The sequence below is a fragment of the Corapipo altera genome, unplaced genomic scaffold (genome assembly GCF_003945725.1).
Source record: "Corapipo altera isolate COAL_440 unplaced genomic scaffold, ASM394572v1 45, whole genome shotgun sequence".
Classification (NCBI taxonomy): domain Eukaryota; kingdom Metazoa; phylum Chordata; class Aves; order Passeriformes; family Pipridae; genus Corapipo; species Corapipo altera.
In genome coordinates, this window is record NW_020884877.1 from 9228983 (window position 1) to 9253246 (window position 24264).

The 24264-nt window shown below is 40.9% G+C and overlaps 1 protein-coding gene and 1 long non-coding RNA gene across 5 annotated transcripts in view; one reads left to right on the forward strand and one right to left on the reverse strand.

Annotated features, from left to right (window-relative positions):
* The window catches only part of LOC113944108, a 9831-nt gene extending 71 nt beyond the window's left edge, over window positions 1-9760 (forward strand). Inside the window, exons 1-4 of one of the 4 annotated variants that reach the window (XR_003526581.1) lie at window positions 100-354; window positions 3371-3530; window positions 5724-5792; window positions 9667-9760. This is a non-coding gene — a long non-coding RNA (uncharacterized LOC113944108). The other 3 variants (XR_003526582.1, XR_003526580.1, XR_003526583.1) reach the window with 3 other exon arrangements.
* A 3495-nt stretch (window positions 9761-13255) lies between these two features.
* On the reverse strand, window positions 13256-16750 carry CTLA4 (cytotoxic T-lymphocyte associated protein 4). The gene is made up of 4 exons (XM_027636776.1): window positions 16566-16750; window positions 15036-15386; window positions 14454-14563; window positions 13256-13517 (listed from the first exon to the last, which is right to left on the reverse strand). The coding sequence occupies exons 1-4, from the start codon at window positions 16621-16623 to the stop codon at window positions 13347-13349; spliced, it is 690 nt and encodes a 229-aa protein (XP_027492577.1). The 5' UTR covers window positions 16624-16750; the 3' UTR covers window positions 13256-13346.
* Between the last annotated feature and the right edge of the window lie 7514 nt (window positions 16751-24264).

Below are 24264 nucleotides of genomic sequence, written 5' to 3' on the forward strand. Positions count from 1 at the left end.
AGGGTGACCCCGCACGTCCCGCCGCCTGCCCTCGCGAAGGTGTGGCTGCTCCCCGCGGTTTCCTGGAATCCCACACGAGTCTCTGCAGGTGCACGTGGCTTTATGTTTAAAAGGGCGGTCCTTTTTCATCAGAAAGAAACGTAGAGGGCAGAGCATTGTTTGTGTCTCCAACGCCTGCACTTGGAGAGACAGAGTAGGTTTCTTAGAGCTCAGGGGGTTTTGTAAGACCATAGCCAAGAGGGAGGTTTGGTCTTCTGTGTAGGTATTTAACACTGTTCATATGTTCTTGCTAATTTGATGAGAAAGAACAAGCTGTAAAAACAGTCCTTCCAGCAGGCCAGGAAAGAGCAAGAGGTAATGGCATTTGAATAGAAGTCACTTCTCTGTGTTTCGTTCATGCTGTAGCACCCCCTCCTCAGGGGAGTGGGTGAGGATTGCTGATTCCAGACAAAGCCTGGGTTAGCATGTTAGTAAAATTGTGATTACACATATCCAGAGCAGAGAGGCTTCAGGTTGGAAGGTATCCCTTACTGTACAGTCGGTAAAAATTTTTAGTTTAGTTGCACTGGGTTGAAATAGGAGCAGTTCATAGATAAGGTTAAATATATGCTTATGATTAGCACAGCTTGTGTGGCCATACAGGGTCTGGAAACACCTATCATGCCAAACGTGTTGAAGAAAGTATGTGGCACTGGCCTGCATGTGTTAAATTGGAAAAGAGGACAAATTTCTCACTTGAAGACACATATCACATCTTCAAGAGAATAGGAGACTGGATCGTGCTTATCAACACCTTTTTCTGGTGTTGATACCAAGTCCAGGATACAAAAGAAATACAGAGCAAAATGAATTCTGTCGCAGCAATGGCCCTGTAAGGGAGGGGTCTAGGCACACTTCTTGCAACCAGCTTGGACGCTGTCACCACATGAAAAAGAATTTGCAGTAATAATTAGAGTGACAATGAGCAAAAAATAGAAATCAGATATCCATATTCTCTAGAGGACATGTGATTGAAATGACTACTCTAAATCATTACTTTAACCACATTGGTCACATCACAGATCACTATAGGATATTCTGGTGAATTGGCCTTTGTCATGTAAAGACTCCAGATTTCCTCACCGAAGTTCCCAGCCTCCATCCATGCACTTTTGTGCTCCTGGGAAACATGGCACTCAGAGCAAAAAGAACGAGCTCTGCAGCTGCCCAGCTGCAGTCTTGATTAGCTGTCCTGTGCCTCTAGTGCAGTCTCAATACAGTTCAGGGTGAACGTATCCAAATCAGCTCTTACCTAGATCATAGTGTCAGCCTGAATGCAGGAAGTATCCAGTTACCTTCGGGCAAGCTCCACAGTAGCTCATACACCCTAGTGTTCAGAATAAAACCTCAGTAAGCTCTGCTCAGTCTAAATTGTTCCCAGCTACTATTAAGTTGGTCCAGGCAGATGTATATGCATTGTAAAGGAATCTGCAGTTCCCTGCTTGCCCATGACTGACTGAAAAAGAACATGCTTGGTCTCTTTGATCTCAGCTCTGTGGTTTCTGGTCATTAAAAGTGAATGTTGCTCAGGGGGCTTTTCTTGTCCTAGCCACACTGCTGCTTTGGTTTGGGTCTCTAGCCTCATGTGATCCTGACTGAACCACAGCAAAGCACACCCATACCCAGAGGAGAAGTCAAACAGCCTACTGGAGCCTGCTGCAGCACAGTGAAGCTGGGGAAATAGAGGTGTCCATGTTGTTTGTATTATAGATACTACAGAATCCTGAATTTTCTGTCTCGCCATCAGAGGCAGCTGAGTTACGAAGACAAGTCCTCAACCTGCACATTTTTGTAGGTTATGAGAGTCTTTCAGGATAGCATCACCCTATGTTTTTCCTCTTGTTGCATTCCTCACTAAGCACCCGCTGTTGGGTAGTTATCTGTGAGGCAAGATACTTGTCCTATGATTTTTTTTTTTTGTTCTCATCTGTTACAGCTCTTACATTTACACTCTCATGAACTTAGATGACTGTCAGAAAAGGTGAAAGTTGCTGTTCCTCTGTTCTCCCTGTGTTGATACTGCTGCTAAACATTAATGTTGCATTAGCATCTGGGGCTAATGATAGCACTGTTCCCGAGCCTAACTTCAGAATTGCTCAGGAATCCCCTTCTGGCTGGAAGCTGCCTTGGTTTGCTGCCAGGCCAGGAATGGAACTATGTCTCATCAGATAGCCCTGGAAAATATGGTGTGGTAAATCTCAGTTTTCTCTCAGTAGATCTGTTTACAGATCAACTGCTTATTCTGCTGTTTCAGGTGACCGCTGAAAAATCACATGCATATGTCCTGTCTCTCTTTAAATCTTCTTGTTGCTTGCCCTGTTGGTTGTTTGGATTCTTTATCCTTTGTCTGCCTGCTGTACTCAGCAGAAGAGGCAAGGCATGGCCCTTGTGGAGCCATCAGCACTGAAGTTGTGCTCAGTATATGCCATAGAGGTCAGCATCACAGCTGATGCTTGTTTTTGTTAGCTGAACTAGCCTCCCTTAGAGAAAAGTGGTCCTCAGGTGCTGCTATGTAACTCTTCAGAGGTGCTGCTGGATGTGATTATATTCCTACTGGTTATCCCAGATGTTTTTTAAGACTTAGCTCTGTGCCTGATGTTAGGAGGTGTGTCTTGTGACTAAGGCATTTGTCAGCGCTGTTTGTTTTGTTGGTGTTCACAGCATGGTGGTGAGGGTACACATGCTCCTTAGCTGGGTGTCTTGCTGCAGTCAACAATATAGGGTTCTGTAGTTAGCAGATCATTGATTCATGTTATATAGATTTAAGCATGTACCTCTGCAGGCCACTGGGGTTTTTTCCTTCCGTGCTAGGTAAGAAAAAAGGTGTAAAAATAAAATAAAAAAAGAAAAGTAAGCCAGTCATGCCAAGCTACTTCTCATTGGGTTGCTGTGGTTACACTGTGTTCTTAGTGACATCAGTGAAAGCTCAGTAGTGTTTGCATGATGGACTGTTTTGGTGCTTCTTTTGCTTGAAGAAAAAAAATAGTTGAAGGGGGGAAAATTAATTTGGCCATTTGCATCTTTCCTTCTAGTTACATTTTTGTAACTAGGTCATTTACACTGGTGGTTTACAGAGGAGCAAGTGGTGATTTTATTATTAGCTTTATATCGTACAGCTACATATTGTTCTAGTTGACATGGAAACATAACTAGTTTTCCGCTATGAAAAGAAACATTTAATTGTTTCCAAACTTTGAAAACTACCCCAGATATCCCCTTTGGTCTGTCTAGGTTTTTCCACTGTTTTCAAGGCTATTTGTGTTGTTTTGAGTTCTTCCATTTCTTCTGTAATACAGAACAGCTGATCATCCTTGTTTATCTGAACTCAAAGTCCACAGGGTTTCAAAAAAGTGACAGGAAAAATCCATGGAAGAGAAATCTCTTGAGGCTGTGAAACAGAAAGACACCACCCTCTGAAGCTCCTGAAGTTTCATAGCATACTTTCCTTGATTTTTATACTCTTCCCTGACATCTGCTCTTGGTCATTCTTGGTAAGTGGACAGGTGCTGCTGTGTCTTTTAGCACCATTCTTACATTTTTTTTTCTGTCTGGTCTTGAATGCTGCCTGCAGACACTGTAAAGCAGGTACTATTTTATTAGTACTCATTTCTGTTGTACTCTTTCTGATCACTGTGAATAATAATATTGCCACATATAACATAAAGAGTTACTGCTGCTGTGTTGTTCTGCTGCAGAACTGGGTGTCTTTGGGTGTTCCCACAGCCAGCGAGGTAACAGTGAATGCAGCAGGGCTCAGGGCCAAGGACTATGTAGTTTACCTGTTTCAAAAAGACCAGCTATGATATCTGATGCTTAAATAGCTACACACAATACAAAAAAGAGGCATGACTGCAGTATGTGTGTGACTTGGAAAAGGAAAAGAAAAATTAAACACAATATTACCAGCACAATTCAAACTCCAGCTGGAGATGGATTCAAAAGGCTAATCCTTGGTAGGGGGCAGCACCTAAATTGTTGATAAGAGTTACAGATGAGTTTTTCATATCGGAGATCTTTCTTGCATATGAAAGAATGATACTTATTGTTTTTGAACCTCCCAGTAGATAAAAATCTACTGGGTAAAGGATGTTTAAGCATCTGAAAATTGTTGAAAGCAGTGATTCCTAGTTCTGTTGCGAGACATGGACTCATAGACTCATCACTAAATCTGCTGCTGATCCATGCTGTAGCAGGACAGTGTTGGTAATACCATATCCTCTTCTGCAATCTCCAAGACCTTTAATGCAACAAACAAATAAATCAGTACAATGTTTGGTATTAGACTTGTAAAGTTTCAAGATAAGAATTTCTCAGTCTTTGTTAGTGCAAAATTGCCATCTCTCACAGGTTGTTGAGTAGGAACCAGGAAGGCCTGCCAGCCTTCAAAGGTTTCCACTGAAAGTACGGAGGGTTAGGATAGTCAGTGATCCAGGCAAGCTCCTGCCTGGCTGGGGTTGGGCAGCAGCCATCTGTTGTCTCTCTTCCCAGCTGAGTACCACAGCCTTCGGGCAAGTGGCTCTGCCAATGAATACAAAATGCTTCCTTGACCCAAAGAATGTTTTGTCAAACGTGGTTTAATTGCTGCATTCATGCAAGTGCACAAAGGTACAGAGGCTTTTTAAATAAATGAGTGTTCTCTGTAGGAAATTTTTGGACAATTCTGGTTAAGTGAAGGTGACTAATTGGATCAATTCACCCACCACTGGAAAGTGTGAGCCTTGTACTTGTACTTACCCAAGTGAACAAATTAGTCCAGGAACAAAATGAACTCTGCATACCTTGTAAAATCTCTTGATTTGAGATTTTGCTGGGGTATTCTTTTTAACCACTTTATTACAAAAGTGACGTGGTATCTCTGGTGATCACATATCATCAGTGCATCAGTTTCATGCTGAAAGAACTGAAAACAGCACTTCAGCAAAAAATGGAAATATTTTCTAGCAACAAGACAGAAACTGGCAACAACTCAATTTTCTGATAATTTATAGGTTTTATCTCAGAACAAAGTCAAGACAACATATTACTAAGTGACAGGTTTTGTTAAGATTTTTTTATTATAATAAAGAGTGGGTTTAGGTAGCATGGAAAGCCTTCAGGCATGCTCAGTATAGAGCAATGCATATTTCACATGTATGTTTTTATATTACTGTATTTCCTTATATATATTTAACAGATTTAAATCCCAAGTCTACTTTCCCACACTACCTGTTTCACATGCAGCAAGCTATTTCCAGCTTCTTCTCTTCCAGTTCAGTTGCTGGGACAGCTTTCTGCAACCCCTAAACATATCACTAAACTTTAAGCTGCTGTTACTATTACGTGATGAGAACGTTTTTGTGACTTAAAATCACATGGCTTAAAGCCACATGAACAAGCTCTTTGTGAGAGTCTGATTAGTTAGCTACAAGTGTCAACGCTTTTGTTCCATATACTGTCCTCCATTACAATTAAATTAATAAAGTAAGGAAGGGATTAAGTTAAAAGGAAGTTGGAAAGACCCAGACAGGTGCAACTGACAGCTCTGTTTGTCATAATAATTAACTTAACCTGAATCACGTGATGGTAACTAACTATAGCATAACCAGAAAAACAAAAAGGCTGACTAATTACTGAAAAATAATTGGATCTTCATTAGCCTCTGAAGTGTCACAAATAACACAGAACACTTCTGGTTTTATTGTAAGGTGAGAAAGGAAGATCAAAAGAAAAGTTTTCACTACATTTGGCCTCATCTGGATTTTGTGATATTAAAGGTTCGTTATCTTTTTTTCTTTGCAGGTTTGACACTCACATCCATTACTTCTGCTCTTTTGCAAAGACTAGATTTATGAGAATAAATAGTTTTAAATTCACTCCTAAACTGAAAATTTGAAATTTTAACAAACTAGGAAGTTGAGACAAAAATAATTTTATGTTTGACAAAAAGGATGTTTTTGTTATAAATTTGATAAAGTTAAATTTTTAGGTTAAACACTGTTCCAAAGCAGTCCAAGTATTTAATTTAAAAATACCAACAGATTTCAATTTTTCAGAATCTTTCTATACACAACAATTTGCCAAAGTAGACATGTTTACTGTGAGTGGAAGAGGATATTAAATTCAAGTACTTCATCTATTTAGAGCAGACCTAGGCACTGAGTGTTTCATGTTCTGCATGTTGAAAAGTAAGCCAAAACCAGCCATGTTGCCACATCCAAAACGACTTTTTAGGGAAAACCATTTCACAAGGTGCCTGAATTAGAGTTGACATTCGTGCTGTGTGCAGCCAGGCTGACTTCTTCTCACCTCCCCCAAACTCCTCCTTTTGCCACCTGACTTCCATTCAGGCGCTGTGCAGGTTGTTACCCTCCCCTGCGTATCATCCACCAACTGAACAAGACATAGCCCGTATTGCCTTCAAACTATTTCCCATATTTGTTGGATGAGACACGAGCAATCAGGTCCTTAGGAGCACCCAGCATTGACAAACACACGTGCACAGTCAGCATCGTGCCCGCCCTCCTTCCAGGAACCGGAAAGCAAACGCAGAAGGTGTATTTCCAACGGAGGCATCTGAAACGTGAGAGTGAAGTGTCTTTGTCCGCTCCCATGAAAGAGCAACACCTTCCTTGTGATCAGTGATAGCAGAGCAATTGCTGTATTTAATGCAATATATGAAAGTCGTAAAATAGGAACTAAAAACATGAGAAACAATAATGGAAGTTAATCTGAAAATTACAGTATAAATGATTATATTAATGTGAGGAATTTTTACACCAGATGTGTGTATTCCTCCTCCGTATGGGAGGAGGAATAACATAAGTTTGGAATCTATTGGAGAAAATATTTTAATGATGTTATATTATTGCAGAGAGATGTTGAGAAAAAAGAACTTGAGATGTTTCATCTTAGTGAGAGAGTACTATAAAAAGAAGACTAGACCAATAGTCTAGTCATATAATAAAGTATGATATAATGAATTAGTTTGGCATTGTAAGAGAAAGGAAAATATTATTAATTTGTGAAGCAGAGAGTCATCTTTGCTGCAGAATTAAAAGTGAGAAAGGTTTTATAAATGCTACCCACACGATATAACACCTCAACAAAGCTCAGCTGTGAAACCAACTTATTCTGCTGATTATTGCTGTTCTAACCATCTTTCCTGCATGTAAAACATTAAGTCAGCCAGTTATGAAGCTGTTGAATGTTTCCAGAGTGTCACTTACCAGAAGGATTTGATAACTTACAAAGAAATGAACTGTTTTGCTTTCTGGTCTAGATTAAGCACTGCTAAGGCACCACACTTTGTGACAGTTTCAAATGTGCATTATTTTTAGTTCTTGTTTCCCCCTCCAAGTATTTTTACAATTTTTATCCAGCTCATTTCACCTACATTTTTAATACTGCCTAACACCTTTTGTAGCACAGGAGAAGAGAAGGCCTGTTTTTAATCACCAATTTGTTGTATTTGTTTGGGTTCAAACACAGTAGAAAGATGACAATAGCAAGAACTAGCAGCTCTGTCTAGCAGGTAAAAAGGCCAACTCTGAAAGCATACAAGATGAAAAGAAATCTTATCAGAGTTTCTACAGAACTTCAAACACCTCAGCTTTCCTCACATACCAGCACATGGAGAGAGGTCTCTGGAGTTCAGCTGAAGGCCAACAGGGTCCAACTTCCAAAAAGAATTTTCACAGGGAGGAAGGAGATTGAGATATTTCTTACAGTTGATGATGCTGCAAGTGCCCAGCACTGAGGGCTGTGGAAGGTAGTACATACCAATCCCTCACGCTTTCTAGTTTGCGGAGGGAAGACTTTCTAGTTTGCACAAAAGTAAGCAGTGCTTCTGCTGGCCCCTTTCATCACTAGTTCAAGGAAGCTACAAATCCCCAAGGAGAAACTCTAAAAGGAGGACTAAGGTGTCTAAATTAACAACGACACATTTAATGTAGAGCAAGATTCATTTATTGCCTGTCTACACTGAACTCTAGGAGTCTTTGGGGTCTGGTTACTCAGTTTCTAGTTTGAAAGAAACACAGAATATTTGCTCGGTGTAGGTGTTTTTATTCATTTAAACCAGTGATCCTACATTTTTCATGTCAACGGCAATCTTGGTCCAAACATTAATGTTCATTTCCTATGGAAACCCCACATCCCAGGCACTGATCCTGTCTAGGAAGAACAGAGCACCCTGGTGCTTGTTCCAGCTTTCAACACAAGTTGCTGCATCACAGGGAAGAGCATGAATGTGGATAAATCCCACCCAGAACATGGCACAGTCCAGCCAAATGTTACCTAGTGTTTCACGTTTCCCAATTGTGTCACATTTCCCTTTACAGGAGGTGGTCATCTAAAAGTACCACCTAATGGAATCATATAATTGTGTGAGATATTCCACTTGCCTTAAAAACAAGGTCTTGCATTTTGTTTAATGAAGCAGTTCAAACAGAAGTCAGAAAAGAATGAAGAAGAAAAACCACCAATGAAGAAACAGAGAACTTTTTGTTCAACTGTAACTTCATAACCACTAAAAAATGTTCATTAAAATATAGAAACATGATTGTGGTTAAGACAGCTCACTATGGAAATAGAAGAAAAGCTACATTTGAAAAACTGAAAAAGAAAAGAATAGTGAAATTTTGACTAGTTAATAATCTCTTACATCATGGAGGCATCTGCCACGTCACCTCAGCTGCGATTACTAATGATTCCCAATGAAGTTTTGTCCCTTGAACTCTTCCTTGCTCTGTCCCTCTAGTAAACAACAAAAACTTTTGAAATGGCTTCAGTGACAATTTTTACAGTGCTCCCCACCCCACCCCTGGTATCTAAGATCTTTTATCAGTAACTGTTATTTGCTCAAACATACCACAGTTCCTCACCATTCCTTTTTTTCTATAGAATAGAAAAGTGCCCTCAAGTAAGACTGTTCTCTTATCAGTCACAAAAACATTCACAGAAAATGATAACAAAGTCATGTAAGTGCTGACTGTCTGTGTGTAGAAGTGCCCAAGTGATGCTCAGGAATCTACAGGATCAGCAGAATGTGGTGCTGCGTATTTCTAATTATTTTCTCATTCCCTGCAGCTCAAAAATTTCCTGAATTTCACCTCTACCCCACACCTCCCTCCCAGCCATAAACCTGCATTCAAAATATACATTAACCTTCCTGGGAGTGCAGAGGCCTCACAGCCTAGCTGTGATAGAAGTTATCTCAAATTATCTTTCACATGATCAAGCAAACAGTTTGCAAATGACAACAGTAGATTGGTTTTTGTAATGCATAAATCCATCTGCTATACACCAGCCTGCTTTGGTTTGGATTTCGTGTTACAGCTCTTGGACACGTCATCTGATCCCTGTTTATGCCTCTCCTAGAGGCAAAGCTATTTAGTCATGGTTCAGACTCTTCCCATCCCAGGGAAAATTGATGCATTTTCTGGTTCATTTTTCAGAACTCACTCCCCATCACATCCCCAACTTTTGTCTAGTGAAAGGAAGAAGCCCGTCGTGTCTTACCTTCCAATGTACTTTGCCTCCAAATCTCCTCAGCCCCTCACACACATTCCTACCTTTTGATGCAGATAAGTGCACCTGTGAATGCCCACTCATGCAGCCAGAAACTCACCATCTCTGTTTCACAAACAGGCTGCCAGATCTCCTGACTGAGTGAAGAGAACATCAAAAGAGACTCTTCCTCAACCTCACCAAGCAGTGTGGCCTCATAATTTGGCTGTCCAGGTAACATAGTTATGTTTTTAAACTCTCCATTCTAACGAGCAGAGTTCTGAGACCAAATCCTTTTGCTTTTTCCATTCTTCCCAGAAAGTGGCACAATTTCCTCTTTATTGCATTTTCTGGGTTGTACAGTGACTTAGAGTTTGCATCTTTCATTTTGGTACTGCTGTGATCTGACAGAACACTATAGTTGACTTGTATGGGTAAAATTTTTTGGAGTGCTGATCATGTAAAGGCGCTCTCCTAATATCAGGGAAAAGCACAGACCTCAAGGTTCTGGAGGGCAGCACAGGACAATGGAAATTCCCTGAGGTCTGGGCTCTGCACTCATCAGAACTAGCTGCTATATGGACCATATGGAGATAGGTATAAATGCCATCTCTGCAGGCATTTAGTCTCTACTCCTCTCTGTATTGCTAGATATAAATGATGAGAATATCATTGTCAGTAAAATCTGAACTGAAATCTCACTTTGGTCTTCACTGTATCACTATATCTGCTGATTTGAGTGCACCTATTACCCTGCTAGAAAATTCAAAAGGGGAATCTGGCTTAGAACAAAAAACGAAAAAGTATATTTATGTAACATTTAGCTCAGGAAAGGCTGCTACATTGTTAAGGAAAGCCAGAGAAAATGAAGCACTGCAGAAGTAAAAGAAGGTATGGGAAAGTAACTACTGAGAATTAACAGAAGTTCATAACAGTCAGATAGTTTGGGCAAAATAATTTCTAATAGGATAATTAATAAACATCATACCAAGAATTACTTGAGTGTGGGAGCAAACACAAAATATTGCTATTTCCATATGTGAGATGATTGTTTCTGCTCTGCTCTCCCATAACCTTCACTACTCAGCTATTTTAGCAACTTGCTACTAATTTATGGCAGAATTCTGCACTGGTCATTACACGCTGCATGTCTCAAGGAAATGCTTGTGTGCTAAGAGGAAATAGATGCAGAAGGCCTAATTATGGTCAACCTAACTGCCAGAAATGGAAGTGAGTTGGAATGTCCACAGTGCAATGTTCTATGGTGACACAGATTCACAGCCAGCTGTGGCCAGAGGTCGTGAGGTTGTGGATACAGCTTGTGGATACATCTCTTCACCCAGGAGGGATAAACTTGAGGAATAATTTACTTGAGCTGCTTTCAGATTGCTTAAGAAAAGTAAGTTCTTGGTCCCAGTATATAGGAATTGTCAAGGAAAGGAAAAAGAAGAAACAATTGATTCCTGATTAGGAGTCAGACACATGATTCACAGGATATCTGAACTACTATTACTATGGTGGAAAAAATTGCCCTGTGTAATTATTCATGCTTTGTACAGCTTGTACAAGTGGATGTGTGGATCAAATCTATTTTTCATCATGGAATCATGGAACATATTTCTCTAATCAGGCTGCACTTGATGGGCAGAAATTTAGTCATTTTGCAGTGACACCAGATGTAATCTTTGACCATTTTTTATCCCCAAAACACCAAGTAGTGAAAAATTAGGGGAAAAATCCTAGACAGATGTCTGAATACTAAAAACACCTTCAGAAAAAGGATATGTCATCAGATGCTACTTTTTCTTAATGCAGTACAATTGTATATCAACAAAGAGCAGTTAGAACCTGCAAACATTAGCAAACTGAGGATGGGAATATTTCTTTGCACCAGAAGAATGGGCAAGAGGGCAAAAGGTAACTAAAAGAGCTATGAGATTTGGTGTACTGGGAGCTGCTGCTGCTGCAGGAACATGGAATAAAGGGCTGTGGGGTTTGACTTCACATCTGTGTAGCCCAGAAGATGGATTCACAGCTGTGAACCAGAGACATATGCTGCCAGGTCTTTGAGTTGCAAGGTGAAATTTTGATAGCAAAGAGTCAAAGTAGTAGGTAGTAGCTGACAATGCTGAAATAGCTTTAATCTCCAGCAGCTTTGTGTGTTGACTAGCATTTAGTGAGTGAGAGTGTCGAAGTGGTGCAAAGAAAACAGGATTTGAAACTAGGACGAGTTTTTTGTTTAAACATGTACAGGAGATGCTGTCAAAGTCGTTACAGCTACCTTCTGCAAGTAAGTAACTTTGCTGGAAGTGAAAAAGTGATTGGCAGTGTCTCTGAGCAGCATCACAGCAGCTCTAACTAGACAAACAGGACTGTCAGACTGTAATGGTGACCAGTGAGGAGGGGAGCTGAGAGCGTAAGTGTTGGCGTGAGCACACAGGCTGTTTCTGAAGGGCAAAACACAGGGTCAGAGGGGAAGGGTTCATGTTGTCTTCACTGCTTTCTAACATGTAGCCACTTCCTGTTTCTTCTGAGAACAGTGAATAAGAAATGAATTTGGGCAAAGCTTCAAAGTTTTTATTGACTGGTACATGACTAATAAACAGGCGCGACGGCGCAGTACAGCCCCGGGCGCTGGGGCCCAGCCCCGGGTGCGTAATGGAGCGAGAAAATGGGAGCTTCGCCTGTGCGGACAGTGCCTTCGTGGGAGATGAGAGGGGAGCCCCGGAACGCACAGAAGAGAAGGACAACTCTAAACCCAGGCAGATGGAGCTCATCAACCCTGTAAGGCCATCCATCTAAGAGAAGGTCACTCTAAACACACCTACGTCCTGAGGACCTCGCTGCCACTGTCCAAGCTCGCTCGGCCCCGGCAGATGGAACCTTAGGATTAAAGGGTGGACTCAGTTCAGCGCACACTGTGCCTCACCTAAAAAATCCACTGCACAGGCTCGAAGGCCTTACCCACATTTGCAAAGCCCTGTATCACCAGCGCGCTTGTAAACGAATGTGGCTGGAGACCTTTCCCGGATCTTCGTTCACGAAGACTGGCCGTGATAACTAATAAACAAGATTATACACTGTCAATATTTTCATGGAAAATAGAGTCAGTTAAACACAGCAACATACATCTGCCTTTTGGATAGATGCTAATTTAGCATTTGTAAAACACGAGGCCCCAGCAGAGCTGGAACATCCTCCCAGCACAGCGTAAGAGGGTTCCTGCTGGAGCCTCTTTTCCAACCAAACTGTCAGCACTGGCTTAGATATCATCAATGTCAGCTCCAGCACGGCACTGCTGGGACACAATGCCAGTGAAGGGAGCTAAGATCAGGCTTTTAGAGCAGCAGTGTCATCAGTGCCAGCCTATGGTGATGTCTCTGTGGAGTGCAGAGCACTAACGCCAGAAATGGAACCAATAAATATCAATGCAGGGAAACAAGTCAACATTCCTTCGTACATTAGTGTGCTCTTCTGCCTCTGCCCCCCAGACCTGTGGGATCAGCCTTGCAATGACACACAAGCCTCTGTCATAATAGTGTTTGGATTTCAGTTGATCAGTAGGCATGGTGAAATGTGACAGTAAGATGCTCAACTGGAACAGCAATAGCTCTTAATGCTATATATATATATATATATATATACACTACATATTGGTACAATACATCTCAAAGATTCAATGGCCTAGTGTAGCCATTTTTATGTGACAGGATTAATCTTCGAATACTAGTGCATACAATAATTATTCTCCTCCAAACCACTGACGTTACAGGGAATATTCTCTCTCCTTCCCGTACACCTTTGTAATAAGACAATTAATTTTATTTCTTTAACTTAAGCGAATTAGCAGACTCTCCATCCCAGCTAGGAAATGGTTTCTCTCCTTCCTTGTTACAGTTACCAGTGATGTGGAATGGAATCACTTTTTTCTCTAGCTTTTCAGAAGGCATTTTCACGTAGACTCCAGTAGTAAGACATCGTCTTCTCTTTATCTGTAAAATATGGGAAGACAATAAAATAAACAAATGATAACAGCATAATCATTGACCAGCACATTTTAGAGAAAACTGATGGATGTTCTGCCTTTACTGAGTAGAAGGTGTTCTAGACACCTTTCCCTGACATGCCTCATTTTAGGAGATCTGTTGAGACCATTTGAGGGAGGATCAGGAGGTACAGAGGCTATTTAGATATACATATATTTATATATTAAAGAGTTCTGGCATTCATTTAGCCCTCTGAAGGTACTCTTGCTTCAGAGTTCAGTGTTGCTGCAAAACTAGGAGTGTTCACACCAAACAGCTTAATTTAGTCTCTAGGGACAAGGGCTAATTGAAAAATATGGGACAGAGGTACTGTTTGGTTTTAAGCTTTGCCATCAAGTTCATTTCTGTGAGTACTGCAGACTCCCATGGAAAGAGGCAACACAGGCTTACATTTTGCATGCCTTTGTGCAGAGATTTCTAGTTGTGAAGTTAAAAATTCTTTCAGTTACGATTCCCCCTTATCCAAGGAGAAGCCTCTTTAAATTTGCTTTGCACAGGGGTGAATGGTGAGAAAAGGAAAAAATCAAATCCTGGGATTTTGTGTGAATCAGTTAAGAAATCAGAGTACATGTGAAGACTGTTGCCTTAGATCCCCGAAGTGTCCAGGACTCTGACCCATTTTAAGCATCCAAATCTAAGCCAGGCTCAGTCCAGCTGATGAAAGCTGACTGCTTCCTAGTACTCTGGCAACACAAATGAGCCATAAACAAATATAAGTGGCAGCTCCAGCAAGTTTTCTTATCTGACAGTATTGTAATAGCGTTGCACTAGTAAAATGGAGCATCCCAGTGCATTTGTTCCCAGTGTTCTCCTTTCTTTCTCCTTGTCCTCATCACACAAAGGGTATTATTAGCAGAATGGGGCTGAATTGATGGCACTTACCGCTTTGCCCACAAGAACAGCTGAGATGATGATACTGTAAAGAAAAAATCCTGAGGCAGTAGCTCCTAATACCCAGAGATATATGGCAGTGTCTGGACAAGGTTCTGGATCTAAAACATAGGATATCACACAAGTCATGTCACACATGAGCCTCCTAAGGATGGCCCTATAGTCAGTAAATCAGCCTCCACTCTGTTTTTCTCTAGCATATGCTATTCCAGGATAATACCAGGACTGACCTCTGAGTCTCTGCCCACTCAACCTCCAGTGAAAATAGGCTTTACCTAGAACATACACCTTACTCTGCTATTTCTTTACTTCTGTATCTAACTGTCCAGACATACATGGTGTTGCTTATGCTATCAAACATCCCTAAGTTGCTAAATCGGTTGCATGACTCTGACTATGCTTGCTTTAGGTGTGTGGAGGGAGGCATGAAAGGAATAAGAGCTAATCATGATTTTCAGAGCTCAAACCAGTATTCACCCCCACTTCTTACAAACAGAACTCTAAAGAGCTTTGAGACATAACAGCAACTCCCTTAACTTGGAAATATCACAGTACTGTAAAGCTGTGGCTTACCAGTGACATAGAGATGTGTCCCATTTCCCATGTTCATGAAATAGGGAGGGGGGTACATCCTCTCCATCTTGCAGACGTACAGACCGGTGTCATTGGCCTGCAGGCCCACGAGGGTGAGGGTCACATTGTTTCGGCCAGGGCTGACGCGGCACTGAATGACCGCTTCCACACGGAACGTTTGGAACTCCGAGGTGTAGGTTGAAGCACAAATTTCAGTGAACCCGTCCCCCGTCTGTTTGAGCAGCGTCGCTCGAATTTCCTTTGCGTTCCCGATGTGCTTGTATTTACACGTCAAGCTGGCAACTCCTTGCCTGTTGGCCAACACCATTGCTGGCTGAGTCACTTCCATTACTATAAGGAAGTAAAGAGCATGATGGTAAGTGAACTGTCAAGGAATGATCTACGGTCATTTACTTGAAACCTGCATGGCAGGAAGGGAGTCCTACCACCTCCTATTATCCACGGGTACTTCCTAGAAATGCTGCTTTCAAAAAAAGGACTCCAAGACCACAATTCACATTAGCATTGCACTTAATATGCTATATTCTTTAAAAAGCTCAAGAAGTACTTTGAACACTAAAAATTATATTATGAATCTCAGCAATTACTTGCTACTTAAATAATAGGTTGTTTGGCCCACTTACTGGAGCAATGAATGACCTGCATGCTTTGGTTTCCCTCAACAGAAATTTTTTAATATGTATAAGAAAACAGAAAAAAAATAGACTTCAAATGGTAAGACTGAAATTTGAATTTTAAAATCAGGCATTTAAACCATAATTTCTGCCTAGTAGAAATAAGCATGTTCACATTTAGAAACAACCTGTATGGAACATGGAACAGAACCATTAGGGTTACAGTAAAATGGAATGGAAAACCTATTTGCAAATTTTTGTTTCTGAACTTTTTTCTCCTTATTTTTAACTAGCTATTCCCAAGCCACAATATAGCAGCACACAGCAAAGCCTGATAAACATACTGTAAAAAAACCCCATTATAAATCTTAAGGGGAAATTAGTGTATCATGTACATCCCCACTGACAGTTTTCTACAACTTCTATGCTCTATCCTACTACACAGTGAAAAGGCTCTGACTTTTGCTTTAATAAGCTGTGAAGACTCAGTATGATTTGTTCAATCTCATTTTGTATCAGTCCATAATGGGGCAGGGCTTATCTTCTTCAATTCTGCAGTGCAAGAGTTTGAGATGAAGAAGAGTAGAATTTTTCCATCCATTCAAACCTCTATACCCATGTTATCAGCTGCCATAACTTCACTTGCAGGGCCTGGTTTGTCAAAATCTGTCTTCCTTCTTGAGGTACTCTGAATCCTACCCAGTGTCCCCACAGATAGTACTGCTCTAAAGTCTGTGTATGGTTTTCCAGATACCTTGCAGTGCCCCAAGACCTTGCTCCCATCCTGTCCTGTGTCACCTCCCTCTCCCCGTTGTACCAAATCCATCACCTGCAAAGATGTGAAACTGAAAAAAGGCAGACACCCCCAGATACCTTGCCTCCTTCATCTACCCACCTTCAGCACTGGCAGTGGCCGTGCAGAGAAAGCCCACGGTGACCAATATTGAGAACATTCCTGTGCTGGGACAGATCCTGGAGGGACTGAAGGTGTCTGATGCCTTGAGATGTTAAGACAAACTGGAACTCTCAGGACTGGAAAAGAGATGACACCTTTCAGGATACTGAATCTTCGAAATGTTTGAACCCACACAGAGCCAGTGTGTATATATAGCTTTGATCCAAGATGCTGTACCTGAAAGTAATATGAAGCTTTGTTTTGGTTTTACGAGAAAGGAAGTAGTGGGTTTGATTAGTACGTGCACAGTTAACCTCAAACAGCATGAACAAAAACAACTATTCAGCAGATGGAAAATATATATTCAATCTGAAACTGCCGTCCACGGGCCTTTTAGCAGTCATGTAAGGTCTGAAAATCGTTTTGCTTTTTTATATGTTAGACTGTCATATCCATGAATCATTGCCTAAAGAATCCCATAAAAATGGTTCACTTCAGTTATACTGAAGGTCAGCACTCTTTTTTTTACCCCCAGAGTTTGAGAAGTTCTTTTAGAAGGTGCTTCATCACTTATATATGTAGATATATTAAATTGCAAAGACCTGCTCTTGGACTGTGACCTAGAAAAACTAACAGCATTAGCTCTTGAACAGTAGCCTGCCCAATCCGAAGATCCAGGATAAGTATTTGATCTTGAAATCACCTAAATACCTAATGATATAAATAAGTTTACTGCTTCCATACTTAAGCGTTGCAACAATTGTTTGTAATTACAGATTCACAGTCAGTTTAATCTCAACTAGCATTCAAAACAGAACTGATAATAAATAAAAATACAGCTATGGGAAAATGCACCCTAATAATGAGTCAGGCACATATTGTATTACTGGTTAGACAAGCTTAAATCAATTTTAATATTAAATGTAATCTTAAATAAATGCTATTGCAACATCACATACCAGAATATCTGTGAGATTTATGACATGAAATTACCAGGTTATGCCTGGCATTTTCATATCCAGAGTAGTAACTAAATTATCTGTCCTTTGTATCTTTTGGGCTTGGGTTTGGTATGCAGTTAAACAAATGATGCATTTGACCCTTGTCAACTCTAATGTCACCTGATAATTGATTGAGACTCCAAATTGATGGTGCAATTAGCCATGAAACACTGGCAAAGAACTGCCAGACAAAACTCCATGCTCGTGCCCCACATATTCACAGCATCTTATACACCAAGAGTGAGAGTGCTCTGGCGCTCCTCTCTCTGGTGTTTGAGACTACTTTGGCAAGCATTGTTTCCAGTGGCACTCATTTTGTTTCCTGGATATTTTTTTCTCAGTGTGCCTTTTCAGCTCCACAAGTTTTTAATTCTTTCCTTTGTTCCTCCTTAAAAGTCCCATGTTAGGATAATTACTCTTTTAAGTAAAGCACAGTGTGTTTTCTTCTGGAGTCTGGAAACTGTGTCTGTCTTCACAGCCAGGGCAGCCTGAGGTGAGCCCTGGCTGCCCTGTGTTATCCCTTCTAATTATTAGAGATCACCTTGCTATGGTGCCCTCTATCCTTGCTAATCAGGCTTTGGATCTTGAGTTAATGTATGCAGATAGCAGATGGATGATGCAGTAAAAGAGATCTTGTTTCAAATAAGATCTCACTGTCAGTGTTCCCATCCTTCCCAGCTGTTGTAGCATGGGACAAGGTATTGGTAACTGAACGAGTTTTCCCCTAAATTAAAATCTGTAAGAGTTTCTAGGAACACCTTTTCTGTCTACTGTGCCCCTTTTCTAACTACTCTTCAGCTGATCAAGAATCTCTGGACTTCTGCTTGATCCACCTTCCCTGTGTATCACAGCCATGCTGTGTGGGCTACAGCCATAGGATCTATCTTACCTACTTACTGCACCTTCTTGTCTGTATAGTCTGGTATCTTCCTACCCTGACTATCTTGAGAACTCTTTTTCTTTTACCTTTTTCCAAAAATGGAACTTTACACATGGCCTAGGGCCAGAGCAAGGTAATGGGTGAAAGAAGAGCCCTACTTCTGAGATCCAGGTTATTCCTCAGGGTGTTTGAAACACCCTGTGCTTTGTGCTTGCTGCGTCCAAAAGCTCAGTGCACATATTTACACTATAGTACTCTTTGTCCTAAGGGGTGATATTAATTCCCTGGTCACAGGAAACCTTTATCCTCTACATATGCTACCATAGCAAAGGGTCAGAGCACGGGAGAGGACTGAGGACCTCGCAGAGCTGAACTGCAGAGCCTTGAGGGGAGGAATGAGCTTAGGAGTGGTTTGGGTCTCACGGCCTCTTTGAACTTAGCTGAGGGAGGGACATGCGATTTACCCTGAACGCTGGACGGCACTCCTGTGATTAGTCACATTGTAAGGAAGTTAAATAACCAGGTTTCTCATGTAAGTTTCTTGCTCATTTGGGGTTAGTCTCTTGCATTCTAGTGATTTGCTTTTCTCCACTGAATGCTCGTTAGGGCAAAACTTCCTCCTGACACCCTGTCAGAATTCCCATTGTAAAATGTTATTATTCACAAAATTATTTTCAGACTTTAAAGCCTATCTCGTGCTGCCTGTGTTTTTTTCTTCTGTGACAGGAACTTACTTGGTGAATTACTTGAGATGTAATGGAGAGAAGAGATTCTTATAATTTGCATAAGTATCTAGTTTCAGGATATTTTGTTAAACTCAAAATGTGAGATCATGTCTTATTATGTTAAACAGTTCACGTTTTTACCATGTTAGTTTGCCACAAACCTATTGGGGTTTTGAAATGCATTGTCATTTGAAAAAAATCCAGACCTCTTAAGCACCATGGCTGAAAAAATCTTTTCTACAAAACAATAGGTAAAGAGAAAAGGAAATAACACAGTGACTGGAAAAATATCGTTTCATTACCATGAAAGGACTAAAACCTGATTAGTGTAAGTGAAGGCCTAGATATGACCAAGTTTGGTGGATCAGTCTTAGTCCCTAAAGGGACCTCAATTCATATCACAAAACCACTGATTTTTAAGTCTCTCAGAAATGTTGCCTTTTTGTCAGCTTCTAACCTGGTTTTGTAGATGCTGCTCTCCAGTCCTAAGGCTGTGCCCTCAGTTCAGCCTCAGCAGAAGTGAGGGCAGCAGTAGCTGAGGAATTCTCCTTTCACTGCTTCTCAGAGCACATTTCTTGTGCAGTTTTGCTGACCAGCAGATTGTCCAGAAGGATTTGAGGTGTGGGTGGATATGTGAGCTTTTCTTTGTGCTACAATTGTTGGCATTTCTTTTTAGAATGTAGGCTTTGTTTGCCCTACTGTAAAGCTAATTATATCTAACAAACTTTCCTGATATTCAGGGCATCTATGGTTATCCAATACAGAGGGCAAATTGCCTCTCAACTGTTCATGCTACCAGTTGTAAATTAGCCTGGTAGATGTGCACTGTAGCCCTTACCCAGCTGGGTTTGCTATATGTTCTTTGTCACAGTCCATTTGTGCCCCAGCAGCAACCAGGCCCCCTGCCCATGTGACTATATTGCCCCCACCCTGTGCCCCATGCAGCTTGCAGTCAAAATGTAAGACCTGAGCTGTATGGAAAGAGATACAGAAATAAAGAGACAGGGCTGAAAAGGTCTTTATACACAGACTTCCTTGCTCTTCTCCAGTTTCTTGTAGAAGGTTGTAACAAGGGAGAGATTTTAGAAGGAATTTGCATAGAGATCCTGAAGTATATTGGCAGATGTTTAAGGACCTTTCTTTACTGGAAGGAGCTTTCCAAAGCAGAGCTCCACATATCTGTTGTTCCTAGACCAATCACTTGTGAGTGGACACAGAGTAAAGCAGACATGTTCACCCCAGAGTGAACACTGAAAGCTGGTCTGTTTTCATGAATAAGCAAAGAACCAAAGAAACCCCCCCAAATTTAAAATGAAACAGTTAAGTAGACCCTGTGACTGGAGAAATACTGGAGAAATGTTTTACTTCCACTTTCTTTTATTTCTTAAAACATTGCAAAAGAGAAAAACAACAAAAGGTAGCTGTATTCTTAGAGTCCCTGGCTCTGACAGTACAGTGGTTTGCATTTCATGAGGGACACAAGAATAAATCATAAAGCTTTGCTGAAAACATGTGAGGAGTGACGTTCTAATAAAAAATGAGATGTGTAAGAAATATTTTTAAAGGATACAGATGGAGAGCATAATTAAGAGCCTACTTCCAGTTTGCACAGAGCTAATTTAGTTTCTGATTAAAAAAAAATAAAAATTATGGCATTTCAAATTTCAGATCAAAGAAGGACTCCTGGAAAACCTAGAATTAATCCTTTATAAAGCAGAAGACTCAATGAAGTTTAAATAAAGGAGAGAGTGCTGCAGCTCAGTAGATATACAGAGAATGCAAATATTTGAAAGGCAGGAGACCTGACAAGGAAAGGCATTTTCCTAAGCTCACAGTGGGAAGTTCATCCAAGGAAAGGCACAGAGCACATTCTAAAGTACCTCTTTGAGTAATGAAGATCTGCTTTGTTTGCCAAAGTCTGGAGGCCATTTCGGAAGAGTGAATTTGAGCTGATAGAATGGGAAGGGCTGGGAAATGAAATTAAATTAAATGAAGGAAGGAAACAGTAATATAGAAAAAGGGGGAAATCACCAGACATGCACAAAAAGAATGACAAGGGGTTCAAACTAATGGATTCACACAAACATTTTGAATGCAGAGCAGTGAGCCAACCTTTGTCAAGACCAGCAAAGAGAATGTTTCAGCAGCTGAGGTGAATAGTGATCATGGGCTAAGGCTTCTGAAGGTATTTTGTCACCACAAATCCACCACATCCACCTTTTGTCTGATTTGCCTTTGCAGGGACTAGATCTCAGAAGCACAGCACAGGTATATATCTCTTCCCAGGGGCACACCGAGTTTGGGAACACAAGCCACAAGCCTTGGATATCTTGGGGAAACAGTTTCTGTGTGAAAATCTCAGAGGGCTTGTGATGAGATGGAGAATGAGATGAAATGAGAATACCAAAAGTGGAAAGGATGTTTGGATGACTGGGAAGAAATATGAGTGGCTGCATCAGTGATGGTTATATGTAGCTTTTTAGTGCTTTCGGATGTCACTGTTAGGCTGTGAGTGAAATATATTCCCAGACAAAACCTGCCCAGAAGCCTCTTGTGAATGAAAAAAACATTTTATTGAAGACCAGATAATGCACCACCTGCATCCCTGTCAGTAATGCTCTTTAAATTTTGCATGACAGAGCAAGGTGGTATGGAAACACAGCACTGAGGGATGGGGATCACTTCAGAATCCCTCCTTGATATAACCTCACCTCACTTTTCTGCTTCCCACACCTTCTCCTTGCCTCTTTCCCTGCAGTTTTACTCACAGAAAGCATAGAATGCACAGTGGCTGTATTATAGATTGATCATTCAGGGCTTGTCAGAGAATCTGTTCCTGGGAATTATGTCTAAGATCTGTTGGGTTTATGCCCTGATGTAAGGAAGTTATATGCTCGATCTGTTTGCCTTTGGTCCATGCCACCACGGGTTACTAAAAGTTTACAGTGATGTATGCAACGACTGTGAGTTTCCATTAGAATATGTATTAAATCACAGGCCAGAGGCTCTGGAAGACAATGATAAGGAATTTCTAGCAGAGGATTATAGAATAAATCCCAGACTTTGCAGGAATCTTTCTGGTTTTGAAGTGTAGCAGTTGCAAAAAAAATAGTTACCCCATAAAGCAGACCTCTCTGCAAATGGGATACTATAGCCAAGCACTGGGTTTGTGGCTGGCATCAGGTGAGTCGGCAAAATAAAAGCAGGGCCTATACCTTCCAAAATGTCTCAGCTGCAGGATTTGTTGTTCAGCCCACTCTTCACCACAGAATCTGATCTCATGTACAAAGCCTTACCCTTGCATTAGTGATAACTCAAACTTCCTTTGTCTTCCCTAGTTTACAAAGTATTTGAAACCACATTTCTAGGACTGAGCTATTCCCCTTTCCCACAGTGCCTACCAGGGCTAAGTATGAAAACAAAACCCCGAAATGTCAGAAAGGCCAGATGTGCAAGGAGGGGATGAAGTTTTTCATTAGCCAAAGTGACAGCTTGAAAAAGCTGACAAGGCTCTACCTCTGCTTGGAAGCACTTTCTTACTATACTTGTTTGCTGACAGATATTAACACTCCCTACAAGCTTTATCTTTCTCATATTCTTAAACAGTCACATCTATAGCAACTCTAAGAACATTAGCTTGAATGTGTGAGTGTGACCAGTTTGCTCTCCTGGTTATTTAAGTTGAGCACTGACTAATGAAGCTTTAAAGCCTCTGACTGCAGTGAGCATCCAACTTAAGTGCTTCTTCACAGCTCCAGCTGGCTCTTGCCACTATCATCACCTGAAAACCCAGCTAGGAAATCCTGCATTTTAATGCAGAATTCCTGATGTTTTGGCCACAGGGATAACAGATACTAAAAAGTTCGGCTGTGAGCAGTTTGGTTGGCCTATGTACTAGGGATGAAGAGGAGAATCAAGGTTTGTAAGTGTGTTTCTAGAGGGGAAAGAGATTATGAAATAAGGCTGCAAAATCAGTAAGAGGGGTTATAAAAAGAAGGACAGGCTTGTGGGTAACACATCACTTGGGGAATTTTTTCTTTTACAAATCAGTGAGATTACATCTGGTACATACAAAGAAAACAAATGTGTTGGATGGGGTCCAATAAAAAATCAAGCTCTATGCAAAATGGGAGGAAATGTTTTGAATTTTACAATTTTGATGAAATGTTGAAGGAAAAGGGGAAATTTTTCAGAAAATGCATGTACATATTTTCCTAAAACTTTTTTCAAGTTCCCAACAACAATTTTCATTTTTAAATCATTAGCTCTTTTGCAAAGAAGACCCAAGGGTGTCTTACACTCTTCCAACATACAATTTTGTCTTTTTTTTCTATCTATAAGCAATAATGGGTGAAATGAGAAAAATGTGAAGGGAACCTTTTGCAGCAAGAGCAAGTGCTGTTACACAAAACTTTCTTGAGAAAGTTTCACTTCCTAAGGTTTTTTGCTATGTTTGCTCATTTAAATGGCCATTGTATTAACACACTTTTTATGATTTTCAAATGTCAGCGACTAACTTATGTCTTTTAAAAGAAGTAGTATAAAGCAGACTGCCTGGTTCTCAGTACTCTTAAGACCTAACTTCATCAACAAATTTTGCTGCCACGGCCTTGTGAGCGGTATTGCTGCAGTACTACCTGCCTGATATGTCAGCCTGTGTTGAGTTATTACCAGGAGTCAAGATTCAGTGAAAATACATGGTATCTCTGTACCAAGGTCTTTGGGCTAGAGGTCCTGGGCAGGATTTGGTCTCTCTTCATTGCCATTCCTCCACTCCTTCAACAGCTACCAAACTACAGCACCACCCATTCCTTACTTGAAGGGACTTAACTACGAAAGCTCTTTAAGAGCGCTTTTGTTGTTGCTCTTTTAATACTGCATCCAGAAACAGAGTAATTTAATTTCCAAGCTATGTCATGGTAGACTGTGTGTTATGTCGTAACACACTGAGCTGGCAAATGCAGGCTCTGTAGAGAGTGCAGTTATAATTTCTGTCTGAGACATTGCAGTTACTGGTTAACTTTTTGTTAGAGACCCTGGGCCCCTGGGGAGCTGGAGACGTGGACCTGCAGGCTCTGGAGTGTTGAGGAATC

What these genes read in the sequence shown, in the direction of transcription:
- CTLA4 (XM_027636776.1), bottom strand. Translation starts at nt 16,623, where the DNA reads ATGTTCTCAATATTGGTCACCGTGGGCTTTCTCTGCACGGCCACTGCC. An exon ending in GGCCACTGCCAGTGCTGAAG is followed by an intron (nt 15,387 to 16,565) that starts GTGGGTAGATGA and finishes ACTTCCTTATAG; the next exon opens with TAATGGAAGTGACTCAGCCA. An exon ending in GACACATCTCTATGTCACTG is followed by an intron (nt 14,564 to 15,035) that starts GTAAGCCACAGC and finishes CCTATGTTTTAG; the next exon opens with ATCCAGAACCTTGTCCAGAC.